Source organism: Patella vulgata, chromosome 7 (assembly GCF_932274485.2).
Source record: "Patella vulgata chromosome 7, xgPatVulg1.2, whole genome shotgun sequence".
In the NCBI taxonomy this organism is placed as follows: Eukaryota; Metazoa; Mollusca; class Gastropoda; family Patellidae; genus Patella; species Patella vulgata.
Window position 1 is genome coordinate 17,613,733 of NC_065885.2, and position 17,492 is coordinate 17,631,224.

The window sequence follows — 17,492 nt, forward strand, 5'->3', positions numbered from 1 at the left end:
ATTTTGATTCTAAAAAGTGACCTTTTTTGATCAAGCTCTACTTTTGTTGTGTGAACATCACCAGTATCACCAGCAACATGTTGTTTCTGCCAAATTTCCTGCCCAGTAAAACCCACCATATATCTTACTTACACACTTTGTAAATGTCTGAAATACACCCAATTTCACCAACAACATTATGTTTTATGTTGCTGTGATCGCCTTGTCTCACCGAATACGAATGAAATAAATCAGGATTTTTTTTTATTAAAATGATCTACTTTTTTTGCACCTGCCAGACTGATGAAGACGAGCATAAGCCATGTAGTGGACTCTTTATCGTCAAGGGTGTTTAACTGTCTCAACGATGAATACATACAGTAGTAGACATGTTTTTTTTTTGTCCTTTTCAAATGACTCAACACTATTCTAATTGCCAGGCCCTCAGTCCTGTCCCCCGGTTGTACGTGACAAGGAGTAGGGTCGCCTGTCAAACCTCGTGGGTTTTCTCCGGGTCCTCCGGTTTCCTCCCACTGCTAAAGACCCCTATGCGCAAGCAAATTATTGAGATAAAATTAAACCATATGTTAGTCCTGAAATGACCTAGTTGTGTCGAGTGGATGTTAAACCCCATTTCTCTCTCTCTCTCTCAGCCCTGCCCCATTGGACAAGGGATAACCAGAATAGACACATCCAACACACTACATGTATGTAACTTTTACGTGATGTGATCACCAGGTGTCACCACCTAACCACAGCGTTACTGTGACGATCACCAGGTGTCACCCAACCACAGTGTTACTGTGATGATCACCAGGTGTCACCCACCAAACCACAGTGTTATTGTGATGATCACAAGGTCTCAGTGGCCTCACCCACCCAACAACAGTGTTACTGTGATGATCACCTGGTCTCACCCACTCAACTACAGTGTTACTGTGATGATCACCAGGTCTCGCCCACCAAACCACAGTATTATTGTGACGATCACAAGGTGTCGGTAGCCTCATCCACCCAACCAGTGTTACTGTGATGATCACCAGGTCTCACCCACCCAAACACAGTGTTACTGTGATCATCACCAGGTCTCAACATTGCCCAGTACCAATCAATTCAAAAATTGAAGAAAATAATTAAAAAACATCCATTGTATGGCACATGATATATTTCTGTATTAACAAAATAAACACAAGAAATAAAACGATAAATTATGATACATATAAACTACAGGTATTGATCTTCATGTAGATTAAATAATTTACAATTTTACGGCAGAATTTTTGAAATTATAATTATTACTGTCTATATTAAAATATGATTTTTGAAGATATTTTTTAACTTAAGTCAGGGATTATTTTAGCCAATGACAATATTCCAGAATAAACATGGTCATAATGGTTAGTTTTGTTTACTTTTGTCATTAAAAAGATATGATTCAATGATGAATTTAATAAATTTCTGGAATTAAAATATCAAGTCGTACAAAGTTTATCTAAAATGTCTTCAATATTTATGACAACGGCTCAAATTCAGAAATCTATAATACTGAGTATCATTTTGAGCAATTACTGCAAGGGGTAAACAATAACTGTTTTCTTTCTCACAAAAGCTGTTTAATTTTAAAAATTATCTACTTCTTTAGATTCTTAGACAAATAAAATGGTTCCCAATGTTTTCTGTCGTATTGTGAACTGATATGTGAAGAAAATGAAGGCATTATTTGGAAAATAATCCAAAAACAACCTTTTCCAAATTTTATTAAAATATGTTTGAAGATATGTAAACAAACAGAATAAATTATATATATATAACATGTACAAAAGAAAAATAAACAAATAAATATTGCACAGAGGGTTTGACTATTTACAGACCTTTTTTAAGCTAAAACATTTATTAAATTGAGATTCTAGTCCTCAATAGTCCTTAAATAATACCTCACAATAATATGATACATTATGCATAAATCAAAAATATAGTCTGTATGTAACACAAAATAATAAAATAAAATAAATAAATATTATGCATTACATGACTGCTTATATACATTGCATGGCTTGTGTTTGGCATTACATGACTTCAGTTGTGCACAGTTTGGTTAAGATGTTGTTAAGAGGGATTGGATGATCTAGACTACATTAATTGTTCTTCTATAACTATGTAATATAGTTTATCCTGACATCCGAAACTATGCCCAGAAAATAATACTTAAAACTGAACTTAAATACATGTATTGTTAAATATGTCGGTTAAAAACATCCAATGTATCCAATGACTTAAAGCCAGTTCAGTTTGAATTTCTATATATATATCTTTTCATTAATACTCAATATGGATGCATATAATAAAACATAATAAATATACAAACAAATAACTAATAAATATTTTATACTATTATACAATAACAATGACATCAATGACTAGATTACTCATCTATAGAGATAAGAGTTAATTAATTCTCTCTCTATTTCACAGGTTTATCTTACATATTGCACATTAGCCCAACCTGATATTGGTGCTAAGATATTAAATATATAGCACTCACATTTTATATTCACTAACACAATATACATGATTCAAATACACAACTGCATAACTCACATCCACTCAATCTTTCATATTGCACCAGAGGCCGGCCTGATATTCAGGGTTTGTTGAACACTCACATCAATCATTATTGGGTCTACATCAATTATTTTTGGACCAAGAATAGAGCCCCAAAGCGCTACTCATCTTGTTCTTGTTGTTCTTCTTGGGGATGACATTCTTCTAAGAAATGTTCCTTGGACAATTACGCATCATTTGATAGACTTCAATGTTTGATATTACGTCACAATTCCTAGATGGCTGCAAACTGTTCATAGTACACTCACACTTATTCATTTACACCACACATTCTACACTACACAATACTCTAAACACCCTTTAACCACCCTTTAAACACCTTTTCATACATATTATTATTCATTTATATCATACACACAGACTAAAGCTCCTGTAAATATTGCACAGTAACACAACCTAATAGCCATACATGTAAAGTAGCAATAAGCTAATAAGCTGAGTATTTTATCATTAATCAAATTTAAAGCTAATTATAATGATTGTTAAAAGGGCATTTGATACACAAACTCCTACTATTTCAGCTGTGTTAAGTGCAACCTCCTCAAATATAGAGTTGTTCTCTAGAATTTTTTTAGTTTATCTTGTAACACAATACTTGTTTTAATAGCGATATTGCTACTTTAAGTTTTATTTTATGTTTCAATAAATTAAATACATATAATTATTCATACCCAAGCATACACTTTCACCAATTTCTTCATACAGTCCACAAATAATAGCACACAATTACACATAATCACCCATCTTTTCATACAATTAATAATTAGTATACATTTCAGTTATGTTTCAATAAAGTTAATTACATAAAAATTGTCACACTTTCAACAATTACTACAATCAATCCATAAAGATCTGCACATTCTCTCACATTTTCACTCAAACTTTCATTCAAATATTGCACGGTTTCCCGACCTAACAAAGTGGTACTTTATATTTTAATATATAAATATAAGCACACATTTTCTTAGTTACATAAAACACATATTACACATTACTTAATACAAATTACATTACACATTACTTAATACAAATTACATATAAATATGTACATTAAATATATTTTGACTGCAACAAAAGAATCTTATGATTATTTATGCATGTTTTAAAATGAATGACAGATATGAAATTGAAATCTGAAGATAAGGTCACAAGTAACAGAATGTCTAAAAATTTACTTTAAAACATAGTGTACATTTATATAATGATATCACAAATTTAAAAAAAAAATCTTTAAATGCTTATTCACACAAGGCATGTTTTCGAAAAGCTACTGAAAATGGTCTAATATTATTTTTGGTACAATGATATATCTTAGAGATATTTAAGAATAACCAAATTTTTAAGACAACTTCAAAGTTTAATGTGATTTATTTTTTTTGTGACCTTATCATTCTCAATTGACGCTTTGTGATATTACTCCAAGAGATATGTCAGTAACAAAAAAATATTCAGGACATGATAAATACAATAACAAATATAAATGTAGGCCTAAACTTGTAATTAAAGTTTATTTTAAATGAGCTAAAGATCCTTGATTTAGGTCAAGATAAAATACTGGTATTGAATTGTTTTAATCTGATTGTTATTTCATTTAGTGACAAGTCTAATGCTATGCGATTAAATGTTGTTTTTTTTTAAATGTTAGGCTCATGTTGTCTTGTTTATTAATTTTAGTTCAAATTTTGGCTTATTGTGTCAAATAATGATTTTTTTCAGAAAGAATATCAGAGATTGTGATATTCTGTATATTATACTGGTTGTTTTTCAGTACTTGGATCAGAAATTGCGATATGCTGTATATTATACTGGCTGTTTTTCAGTACTTGGATCATATTGTGAATATGGTGGAGGTGGTGTATATGGAGGGACATTCACATTGTTTGGTTGATGGCTGTCTGGATGATCATGTAATGGAGGGGCTGGAAGAAACGAATCATTAAAATGTAAATATATATTTCAATATTGATTAATCCATAAAGGAGCAGATGGAGGCTGGGGCTGAGTACCAGTACTGATTGTGTTCAAAGAAAATGAGAGAAGGGATCTCTCTATTGAAATGATGAGCATGATCCCAAAAATATAGCAAAATATATACATTTTAAATAATTTAGAAGGTAAAAACAAAACCAGAATGGAGTAAATACTAGATAGCCTTCACAGGGCAAACCAGGAAAATATGAATAAATTTGGTGTCTCTTATTATGGAAATTAACTAAAATAGTTTACCCCTGTCTTCATTAGCCTAGTCAGAGCAGAACAGTAGGACGTTTTGTTTTTTATAAGCAATATTTTCATTGAGTAAATCTGAATTTGTAACTCCTCTCCCTAACAGTAGGACATTAAACCCCATTTTATTTACCTATTTCAAGACTGCAATGGTTAATCGTAGAGGCTTACCTGATGGTTGGACTGGATATTGTGGTGGAGGGGCGGTATTAGCTGGGTTATAAACTATATTAGGACCAGCACTGTGACGCATCTTTTTACAACAACAATATATAACTAAAACCGCTATGACGAGTATAATAATCATAACAGTTACTATAATACCAACAAACACACCAATAGATGTTATAACTACATCTTCACCAGTAAAACTATCACCTGAAAAAATATATCATACTATATATCACTAAATCTTCACAAGTAAAACTACAACCAAACAACATAATATATGTCAGTTTGTCAACCCAAAAGCTTGCACACACCACCCAGGATTATTTGTCATGATTCTCTGATTTTTTATTTGCGACAAACTGTCCGCAAAACATGCAGCTCTCACCACCAGGGGCGGATTGGGGCCGGGAACTGGCCCGGGCTCCCGTGTCGGAGCGGCCCCCTTTTACTGACCACGGAGCCTGGACGGGGGGTCAGGGGACTCTCCCTCGGGAAAATTTTGAAAAATGAACCTCAAATATGCGATTTGGTGGCATATCTGATTATAATCTCTGTCAAATAATATATCTCATAAATCGATTAATTTCGGCCCAAACCCCGACCTGCAAGTAATTTACAACCATCAACCTGTAAAATTATCATATCGTCATATTATTAAGTAACGTATCATCATTGTATCGTCAAGAGTCAAGAGTTTAACTGGTTAAAAAATGGGACTAGTTGAGAAAATTTTGACCATTTGATTAACCACTTAGGGATATTGAGAAAGTAGGAATATTTTCATTAAAAAATGCAGGATTCCGAATTCCGGCCCACACCCAGCACACCCGTCCCAGAAAATCTGTTATACCAGCCCATTCCAGACTCCAGTGATGGCGTGGCGGCCTGTTAAAGCCACCGGCCACATACAACATGATCATCATAGCTCCATGGCCAGTCCAATATTCCCTCCCCCACCCAACCCCATATAATGTTTAGCAGAAATAGGTTATTTTGACGAATTGGACAAAATTATTTTTTTCATTTTTTGTCCGACCGGCCCTTCGGGTGATCGCCCGATGGCCCAATCTGCCCTTGCTCACCACAATGATTTTCCATCAAACGAATCCTTTTTATCCCTCCTAGTTCATAGTTCGCCACTGAGCAACACTCGTGTTGGATATTCGGCGCTATATAAATGATCAATTATTAAAATTTATTATTGATCAATTATTAAACTAGTTAATGTGGAAACTTTGGTCCTCATATTGATAAGTTTATTAGGCCTGCTTTAATCCTAATTCAAAGAATTAATTTATGCACAACATTTACCACAGATATTGTTTTGTAGGCTTTCATTGAAATTATCAGTTAAAACAAAAATATTGGTTAATGCATGCAAGAGTTGAACAGATTTATCCTTCTATTTGGGAGAAGCCCCTGGTTCCTCTTGCCAGTGGTGAAGGACAGCTGAGACAGAAAACAGGGGTCCTGAATACACATTGACATGCATGTAAAAGAATCCTTTGCTGTTGGAATTCAAAGACAAATAGGTGAAAATGTTCCACATAGCACACTGCACCAAGTATTCCCTTCTTCATTAGCCCACTTGCTACTGAAAAGTGAGACGATAAACCCTATTTTATTTCATTTTACATCAGAAGATGTCCTTTACTACATACTTACTCTCTTGAACATCAATCTGGAATTCATAATTCTGATTATTATTCAGGGCAGCTTTCTCCAGTTTAACAGTAAAATATCTTTCTGTTGTACAAATTCTATTAGGTTTTCTATCATTACAGCCAAACATATCCTGAAATATACACGAAATATGTTCTTTGTCTTGTTCAGTGAAATCCAAGTCTAAACAAGTGTAGGGGGGGGGGGGGGGTGTATGGCTGAGTGTGTTCTGAAGATCATCAGGCCCAGTTATTCGGGGTAGTGTTTTGCCTAGACAGTGACATTTAAGTTTATTCTGAACCAAACATATACATGTCAACCCAGAAGTACACATCATCTGAAGATCAGTGTCAAATGAGTCGAAGATTCCATGCCACACACAGAGGATTTAAAAAATATCCAAAATAAATTGTTATAAGATTTTCTTATTTTATTCACATAGAAAAATTAATTAACAAAACTTTAATCTATATTTACTAAAATTACTTAAGATCAATAACTTTCCATACCGACTTATCTATATATATATATACCTGTAAATAATTTGAGTAATCACAGTAATACTCACCCTGTTCTTGCCTGATGCAGTACTTCTTTCAAAGATCTTTAAAGTTACACCACAGTCATCAATAGAGAATGTCTTAAATGTTAAACACAGACTTTTATCATGCCTCGCTTTAAATGTTATTTCACAAATCAAAGATTCATGATTAAATCCACCTCCAGTAGAAAATAAGGTATAAACGTCTCTATCCACTGATATGGCATTTCCGGTACAGTGGCCCCATTTATCCATATAAACTAAAAAATAAAACATATATTCGTAAATGCTGGGAAAACAAAAACATTAACCTTAAACACTGGGAAAACAAAAACATTAACCGTAAACACTGGGAAAACAAAACCGTTAACCGTAAACACTGGGAAAACAAAAACACTAGCAAAACAAAAATACTGGGAAAACCTAGAAATTAAAACACTAACCGTAAACATTGTGGAAATACAACCCGACCACCTATCATCACCCCACCACTCTCACTCAGGTACTTTCTGGCAATAACCTTATTGACGCTTTTGATAAAATTCTCACATACAGAGCTATTTCTATTCACCTTTTTCTTTTTTAGAATCCGTGGCATTAAAGCAGCCAGAGCTTAGGACTCTCGACTAGAATGTCCTGGGTATGAATTTTTTGGAAAATATCAAGGATCTCTCGGAAATCAAAAAAGAGCAGGCAAAAACTCTGCAGTTTGGACAAAATTCTCCTTACCTAGCATTGCCCACATAATCATAGACATTTTGTGTTGATGAGACAACAAACTCTATTCTAATCATCTGTTGACATGATCAGACTCTCTGAAGCTAATTTATTCATAGAGACTGTAACTTGTTCTGTAAATGGCAGGCTGAATCAATCCAATGTGGTCAACTCATCAATAATCATCAAAAAAGATAGTTTCCTAACAATTTTTACAACCTATTTCATCAAATATATCAGACTCTTCATGATCTGGCAAATTGGAAGATGTTTCAACACCACTAATTTTATGTTAACTGACTGAAGAACATATTTTTAGGAAAATTTCAGGGGGTAGCAAGTTTCAACAAATGTTAATGGGGTTTTAAATGACTTTAGAATTGGTGTTATTTTCCACTGTGGTATCCTCTTGTCAGGACAGAACAGTGGCTAGTCATTCAGATTAGATGAAAAACAGAGGTCATGTGTACACATTGTCTTAGGTGGAGATCAGGGCCGGGCAAGATTTCTCTCATAGCACACTCTGCATGATTTATGTCCGCTTCATTATCCCAGTTCATACAGAATAGTAGGACGATAAATCCCATTTCATTTACAAAAGGTGGATTATTTTAAATTGTGTGGGTTTACATGTAAGCATATATGAACTTTATTGTAATATTTCTGCTTATTACTAATCATAATATTGACTTACCGGATATATTTAAGAATATTTTCTTTGATGTTGCTAAGTAATCCCAGATCGGTCAGATTATTGGAAAAGCTCAGAAAGCAATGAAAATATAAATGTGTCTGAGATTCAGTAGACTATGTATTATAATTCTTTGAGTAGATTTAGCAACTGACATTAGGTTTTTACTTGAAAATGACTTGTGAAATCTTGTTGAAATATTGCTGTGTGATAAGCATAGTGATTGAATCCATACCAATTTAAGTATTCAATTTCTCGTATTCTAGCACATATTGAGTTTATTTACTTGGGTTTTTTTGCATTATAATTTATCATATCATTACTATTTCCTTGATTTTAGTAATTTTATATAAACATATCAGATTTTATTAATATCACTCATAGTTGAGACTATATAATATTTCTGGTTGAATATCTCGGGTGTTCTCAAATTACTGATAATGCCTTGCAATTCCTATTTTTTGCAATGTCTATATTCTGTCTTGGCCCAGGTTTATCTTGTAGATTTTTGTTTTGCATGTAGTGCGGTCCTCCTGCACTTACTATCAGAAGAGACTACAGCTGATTAATATGACTATATCTGTTTCTATTAACGTTATCACTGGTAACTCAGAACTCATATGGGTTTGTATGAAGTTTAGTCATCATTAAGGACACTTCCTTTTATGTGACTAAGAAATCCCTGATTATTGTGATTATTAAAAGAGCAGAGATAAGGAACTGACCTGATTCCCCGTCAATCACCGTAAAGATAAAAGAGGTGAGGAAACAGATGATTTTCAGCCCACGATAAAACCAGCCGTTATCTGCTGTCAGTGATTGAGCCATTATGGTATCTTTAATTCACAACCAGATAAACAGTCTCCATAGAATAGAATGGCTGTTTGTTGATATACAACAGCTACATCCTCATCCCTATCACCATCCCTGCTTCATCTGAAATTATATAACCAAATTATTTAACAACAGATTACTCTAGGATATAACAAAATAACATAAATATTAAGGAGGGTGCTTTCCTAAACCATTCAATAATGATAGATGGACAAAATTGTTACAAATTTCACATACTATCTAACACGATCATCTCAATTTAATCGTATAGGCTGATTTTTAAATAATGTTTACCAAATTTCTGCAATACTAATACCTTTTTAACTATGAAGAAGACAAAGCTCTCTTTCAGTGGTCCTAAGTAGTAGCAGTAATATTCCAAGAAATATTCCTCGGCATAGAAAGATACAACAAAAATGAATCACTGTTTAAACTGCCAAATTAGACAAGATCAGTTATCAGAAATCCAAGAAACTATGCAAACCCCGCTTCAGGTATAATGTCCTTCACTACTAATAAGGGAGCGATATTAAAATTTGTCAACACCATAAATTACACGAGCTTACTCAGATGTTCAATATTCCTGCAATAAAGACAGATTTTAAAACCCAGCATAGTATTATTACTGTATTGACTTCCAAGGTTATCCACAGAGTTTTCTCTGAAAGAATTTTTTTTACCTGAATTAGACTCTGTTGCTTATAATTTATATAAGATATGGAGCTGTATCATCAGAAGTATTGATCAATTCATGGTTCTGTATGATGTTATATAACTGTATTTCCCCAGGATCTAGTTAATAACTAGTCAATATTACCATGATATAACTATAGTTAACACATATCAGATGAATATCCTCGTGTCTTATTAACTGAATGTCTATATTACTATGGTATATTAGTTATTACATAATTCATATTTGTTATTCCACTTTCATACTATGCCATATTGATTCCTCCTTCCTATAATTAGTGCCAGTTTATCATCAGTTTTCATCAGTGGGATGATTCCATCACAGTTGTTCCTTGAAGTAATTTCTGGGATTTAATTTAGAAAAGTAGTTTTAATGCCAGTAAAGCAATGATGCAAGTATCTTTTTTAGAAATTTAATTAAGAAGGTTACTGATACAGGAGAATACTTTTTTCCAGTATGCTATTAATGCACAGTCCAAGTTAATAAATCTGTATTGAAGCTGGCTTGGTTTATGGAAGAGTTGTTCACAACTGATGCAGGAAGGTCTCAATAAACAGTTTTATCAGAGATATAGGAATGATAAAAGCAACTAAAATAAACAACTACACACAAAATTTAGACATAAAGAAATAAAGGATAGTTCTGGAAAAACAATTCAATGGTTTATTGTAGAGAACTGAGAAATATTAAGTTGAATACTGAACTTTCAAACTGAATCGAAAATCGCATTAGATAAGTAGCAAAACAGTTTAGTTATCCAAGTACACAAATTGAGCATTCACTTTAAATAAACTGACGTTTTAAGAAGAGAGAGAGCGACAGAGAGAGAGAGAAATGGGGTTTAATGTCCACTCGACACAAACTAGGTCACTTCGGGACTAACACTTGGTTCAATTTTATTTCAATAATTCAGTTGCACGTAGGGGTCTTTAGCAGTGGGAGGAAACTGGAGGACCCGGAGAAAACTCATGAAGTTGGACAGGCGACCCTACTCCTTGTCACGTACAACCGAAGAATCGAAACCACACCAACTGTCTTAATGACAGACCTTATAATACAGCGCTCATGTGCTAACCATTCAGCCATCCAACACCCCTGTTTTGGGAAGACAACTGGGCTGGGATGTTAAAGTCGATAATAATATACTTCGTTCATTATGAGGTAAGATTCAGACTAACATGGAGTCAGTCTGGATCCCAACAGGATCCAAGAACTTTAATCATTGCAATTTACTGGTATTTATCCACAAATCAAATCTCTAATACTCAATAATATGCACAGCTTATAAGGCAGTGTACTAAATGTCTGAATCTAAATATATCCAGATTATACAAAAGATAAAACATTGATTTCTTACAGGGATTGATTTATGATAAATGTCAACCATGTTTGATATCTGGATCATTTATTATTTTTATAAAGAAAATCTCTATTTTACCCTTTTACTTGTCAAAACATATCTCATACCTCTAATAACATTCGAAAATAGTTGAAAGCATTGATCTAAATCCATTTTCTTTGGTCAGTATTAAGCCAATTTTGAAGATATTATTGTGAAAACTACTATAACACTGAACATTAACAAATTCTTGTTCTTTGTTTTTTTGGGGGGTGGGGTTTGGGGCATGGGTAGAAGCAGAAAATTACACATGTTTTTTGGGGGGTGGGTGGGGTGGGGGTTGGGGCATGGGTAGAAGCTGCGAAATTACACATGAATCTGCTGACAATACTATACTAGTTAAGACATGTCATTGGCTACAATCTCATCAATGTTATTTTATTTTAAAAGACATTAAAATTATCACTTTTCAATAAAAGAGGAAAATTATCAGCCCTTACACAAACTTGTGATTCAATATATATGTGGGTTAAACAAAGAATCTATAACGATTCAAAACACAAGTTATATAAACATCTGTCACATAGAAAATATGGAGCTAATACACCACAACCTTTTAGTCATATCACTGCCTATATACACCTGTACCATCTGTTTCATACACTGAAATATCCACTTTAATAATCAATATCATAATTAGATATACAGGTATATACCTATATACTTATATATAATATTAATTAATTATAATAATTTGACTAATTTTATCATATTTGCTACTGGTAATTATCAAAATGGTGCACCAATCCTGAAAATTATCTAAGAAAAAAATACCATTAAGATATAAATTCCATTGAAAATAGAGAATAATAGTTGATGGGCCAGATCGGGGTGGGTGGAAAATGCAAGCAATCTAGATATTAATAATTGACATTATTGACCAGGTAACACATGTAAACTGAGCACCTTTACTTTAATGTGATATTTTTCATGTGACAATGTGTAGGATTGCCTGCCTAACCTTGTGTGTTTTCTCCAGTTTCCTCCCACTGTAACACTGTAAAACAAACCTATGTGCAAGTTAATTATTGAAATAGAATCACCATCATCTATCTCCCTCTCCCACACTTTATGCGTTCCTCTCTCTCTCTCTCTCTCTCTCTCTCTCTCTCAGAGTATTTATATAGATGTTTACATCTATTCCTCTCTATATGCAGTATTGTATAGTGAATACCAGACAAGATAGCACATGTTTTCCTCATCATCTGGTATATACATATATATAACAACATTCTTGATTTTAATAAACTTATAAATCATTTCATATGATTCATCCAATATGGTGTTGGCTATAGTTGCTGATAATAAACTGTACAACAAAACACAGACAAAACAAATGATTCAGGGCTATTAGCCACAATCCGATTTAATTCCAGAGCACATAATGGATAGAGGTTTAGCATCTTGGATATTTAACTTGGTCGTTTGGAGACTAACATTAGTATCTATTATATTATAGTCACATGTGCAATATGAGGATGGAGAATTTTGTATGGGCATTAAACCTACCACTCTTAGAGTAAATACCAAATTAAAACAGAACAATATGCTATTTTATATGTACATGTGCTAAAAAATATTATGAAAATACTTCATTAACATACTGTTTATTTATAATTTAGTAATGGACGCCAATGTTATCTTAGCACCCAAATCTAATCATAAATAATATATTTTCACATACTGAAAGTAAGTTTAGCACAGATAGCCTATTCACCATCTTGTATTAATGTCTTTAAGTAAAAAAGTTAGATAATTTGAAAGTTTGTTTAGAATATTTCAAAAATGAATATGTACTGTAAAAAAAGAAGTTTATTAAAGGCGTGATATTTATGTAAAATTTCTCCAGACTAAGAGACAGAAACAAACTCTCAGATAATATAAATAAATAGACATCTTCCCCAAAAAATGTAATTGGTGATTCAAAAATTATTCATATGTATGTCTTGCATAGAATCTTAACCAGAATAATTCTCATCGATGAATTATCAGTTATGTCTCAAATTTTGCCTGCAAAATAATAGTAATTTGAATAACCTTGATGTATTTAAATCGCAGGAAATCAAAAAAATATTTTTTACCAATTATCAGAGTTCTCTAAAGAAAACAATGCCTCTTTTGTCTTGTTTTTTTTTGTCTTTGCTATTATCAATAAAGTAGATAATTTTCAATAACTTACGATATCAGATTTTATAATTTACAAATATTAAATTAATCCATATCTTCTTGTTAATATTCAATTATTCCCTACAGTGTATAGCCTATTTATACACTAATATTCAACATGCAAACTGTCTGGTTAGTGATCTAAATTTACCAGATATATAAACCGCCTATTTTGACCACATCATGCAAGTTTTAAAAATCAATATACATACATACACTGGTTTCTATAAATAAACTGTACATACAGATCTATTCATTTAAAACTGGTATTTACATTAATCAGGAATAATATATAAATTCTAGACTAAATATCCAGGCTGTGGATGTGATTCCTTTTATCTGACAAGCTACTTAGCAGGCATTCCTGTATCCTTGTTAGTATTATCAACAAGGATTTGATCTATTTGATTCTTCAAAATATATTTGGATTATGTTTTTAATTTCAATTGTTAGAGATTAAGGTGTTTTTTTCTTCCTTTATGTTAAAGGGACAATAATACTCTTGCTGGCTTGACAGCTCCAGAAAATAAAAAATAGCCTTATTCTAAGTACTAGATGTGTTAGTGTCCTACCTGTTGTGTAAATTATCCATTAAATCCTATTTTACTTGTCCAAAGGGTTCAAAAATATTTTTAAATCCAAGTCACATTTGAAAAGCTTTACGTCAGGCTTTTCAAATCATTTAGTTGAATTTTTCCATTTTTTTAAATTAGGTGTGTTAAGATGAAATTTGTATCATCAATTAATTGGAATATTGTAAAATAGTACAATTTGTTTACCAGAATAAAGATTGGGACATATTATTCAGTTACAACAAGAGTGGTATTGAGCCTGTAAAGTTCAAAATGTCAGAATAAAGGTTTTTTAAGATCATACACAATCAAAGTACTTTTATTTAAAAACATTTTGGTCCAGAAATAAATTTTTCAAATTGATCAATTTTAACTGAAGTTGTTACCATTTAAAATTTATACTTAATTCACACTGCCATTTTTATATGGCTAAGATAAATAAAGTAATAAGAATTCTTATGGGCTTTTCATAGGAGCAGGACAAGTTTTTTATATTCTTGGTTGTGCTTAAAAGAGCTAAATCGCTAATATTTTGGACCTAGAAATTGACACAAATGGGTCGCAACGCATATAATAATGTACTATGAATGTATAAACTGATTTACATTCAATTGTTTCAGTTTTTACTATAATTTCTAATCATTTATTCCAGTCCACACCAATAGTATTTATTGTGTATGCTCTCCAGATAAGAATATGGCGTCACCGTTTGATATGACTTGTGGAATATGCCTAGCCTCATTCTTTGAGTCCCTTGTTACAAATGGCGCTGAAGCGCATTATGATACACCAATGGTAAAATGTTTATTTTGTCTTAAATATTGAATATATTTAAATTAACAAATATGTGGAATACTTTAGATGATATTGATTTAGAGACTTAGCTTCTTTTAATTGTATAATAAAATCAGACTTTACAACAACAATACATACTGTTTACTTCTGAGTAATATGTGAACAGTTTGGCTTGTTTTGCCGTAACCATATAGCCTACAGATTTTTCTGTTAGAAGGGTAACAGCCAATATAATATTAGTTTCACAAATATCGTGATAGATTCTATTAAATCTAACGGTAAAATTCATGGTCAAGTCCAATAAACCTAAGTACGGGAAACTATCGATTGTTAGCAAGAAGAACTCTACCAAGTTGTACACAAAGAAATAAATTTATAACCTTGTAAAACACAGAAATAAAATGTTCTTCTCAACAATGCCATTGGGAGTCTGCAGCCAGAATTTTTTTAACGGCATCTGTCTGTTTACCGAAGAACCAAGATATCAGTAGCCATGCAAAACTAACAGAAGCAGACGATACTTGCCCGACATTGATTGCCTATTTATCATTTGAAGTGTTGGGAATTTTTAATTTCCATAAAAACAAATTAATTCTTACCTAATTCTGCCCGGTTAACACGTTGGAACAATATTCCTTTATTTCAAGACAAATAAATGGCGAATAGAGAACGTGTAACATTCATACAATATTCTTCCATTGAGCACGCGCCAGGTAATCAATATTCCACTACTCGCGTGTAAAATAAAATACAAAGAGCCGACAGACTGGGGCTACACGCTCCCATAATATGATTTAATATAGGTAATAAGGCCTACATAATGTATTACCTGCATCCAGCCGTTCAATTTATACAATAATAAATAAAATGTTGTTATTCAACGCTAGAATGGAATTATTTATTTTCTTACCTTCATAAAACTCTATGACTCACAGCGGTGCCGTTAACTTTTGACAGCCAACCAAAATGGCCGGTGATATATTTCCTTGGTAACATCTTCCTTCTCAAGACAGTACCGTTATACGCTTAATATGGATGGGTCAGATGCTTAACAAGTACAGACCCAAGTGTATTAAATTACAAGACATATAAATGGCACGTGCACGCTCCACGCGCTATTAGTTTATCTGAGTATACAGAAGTTAAGGATAACACACATCTTTATTATAAAAAAATAAAATGATATTTACATGTCACAGGTTTTCGTAAATTATAGTTTCGCCACACATAGATTTATCTTTTTATTCTGTTGCTTTTATACACACTTAGACATACGACAACACTCTTATATAACAAAAGTCAATTGATAGAATTGAAGATTTCCAGCATATTGTTAGGTAAAAACGAAATTCTTTCCAGTGCGTTCGGGTTCGGTGTTGTTTTGCTTTGCTTTGTTTTAATCAATTGTACAGCTTGATATAAATTGAGGGGGTCACGGTGGGTAAGTGGGTAAGACGCTGGCTCGCTATAGCCTGGGGGTCGGGTGTTCGATCCCTGTATTGGCCGAGAAAGTTCATTCAAATTTTCCGGCGTGGTTCCCCCTTGTCACTGATGCAGGACGGAGGGCATGACAATGGCAGCTGTCTAGTCGTAGGATGGTACGAAAAACCGAGGTCCAGTGTACACATTGGCGTGCACGTAAAAGACCCCTCGACAGTTGGAATTCGATATAAGAGTAGGAAGTAGTGCCGCTGTCCGGGTAAAATTTCCCTCATGGCACACTGTATAGCGTATGCCCGTCTTCATTAGCACAGTTCGGAGCAGAACAGTAGGACGTTAAACTCCATTTCATTTCATTTATATAAATTGGCCACTGCGCAATCATTGACTATGTCCTATTTATATACCCGTCTTCAATAGCCCAGTCGGAGTAGGACGTTATACCCCCACTTCGTTCGTTCCTTAATGCTTAATGTCCGCTTCCACCTTGAGTGATATCGCAGACAAGAAAAGACCCATTTCATTTTATTTTCTATTTATGTACACTGTGATAATAGTAAGTGCAGGGGGACTGCACCACACAAAATTTACGTAAAAACAAATACACGGACAGGACATCATACTCAGGAAATCACAAACATACAGACAATTCAAAAAAAGTGAATGGATCCGGTGGCTAGCCGTAAGCGTCCACTGCGCTGTACAGTCCCGGGTCTGTAGTGACACAGACTTCACTCAAATTTGAAAACAATTAGGAATACAACCCAAAGAACTCATTGTGCAATGCCAGCATGAGTCATGATCTGCTATATGCTACACGAAATACGAATGTAAGCATATGTAGTAAAATTCAACTATACAAGTAACCACATCGGTAAGACATTCCCGGGACTATTACTGCATAGTTTTGATACTGAAATTGCACAGTAAATACACATCGTCAATTACAGTATGCAATACACATCACGCCTTGAAATACACAA

The 17,492-nt window shown here is 33.2% G+C and overlaps 1 protein-coding gene across 6 annotated transcripts; it reads right to left on the bottom strand.

The window, feature by feature from the left end:
• Window positions 1-1,132: 1,132 nt before the first annotated feature.
• On the bottom strand, window positions 1,133-16,229 carry LOC126827731 (uncharacterized). 6 transcript variants are annotated; one of them, XM_050557229.2, is made up of 6 exons: window positions 15,980-16,229; window positions 9,335-9,545; window positions 7,229-7,461; window positions 6,664-6,793; window positions 4,999-5,205; window positions 1,133-4,520 (listed from the first exon to the last, which is right to left on the bottom strand). In XM_050557229.2, the coding sequence occupies exons 2-6, from the start codon at window positions 9,435-9,437 to the stop codon at window positions 4,402-4,404; spliced, it is 792 nt and encodes a 263-aa protein (XP_050413186.2). In that variant the 5' UTR covers window positions 9,438-9,545; window positions 15,980-16,229; the 3' UTR covers window positions 1,133-4,401. The 6 variants fall into 6 exon arrangements, with proteins under 6 accessions (XP_050413186.2, XP_050413190.2, XP_050413185.2 ...); XM_050557233.2 differs by lacking the exon at window positions 15,980-16,229 and adding an exon at window positions 15,899-15,926; XM_050557228.2 differs by lacking the exon at window positions 15,980-16,229 and adding an exon at window positions 15,669-15,817.
• Window positions 16,230-17,492: the final 1,263 nt, after the last annotated feature.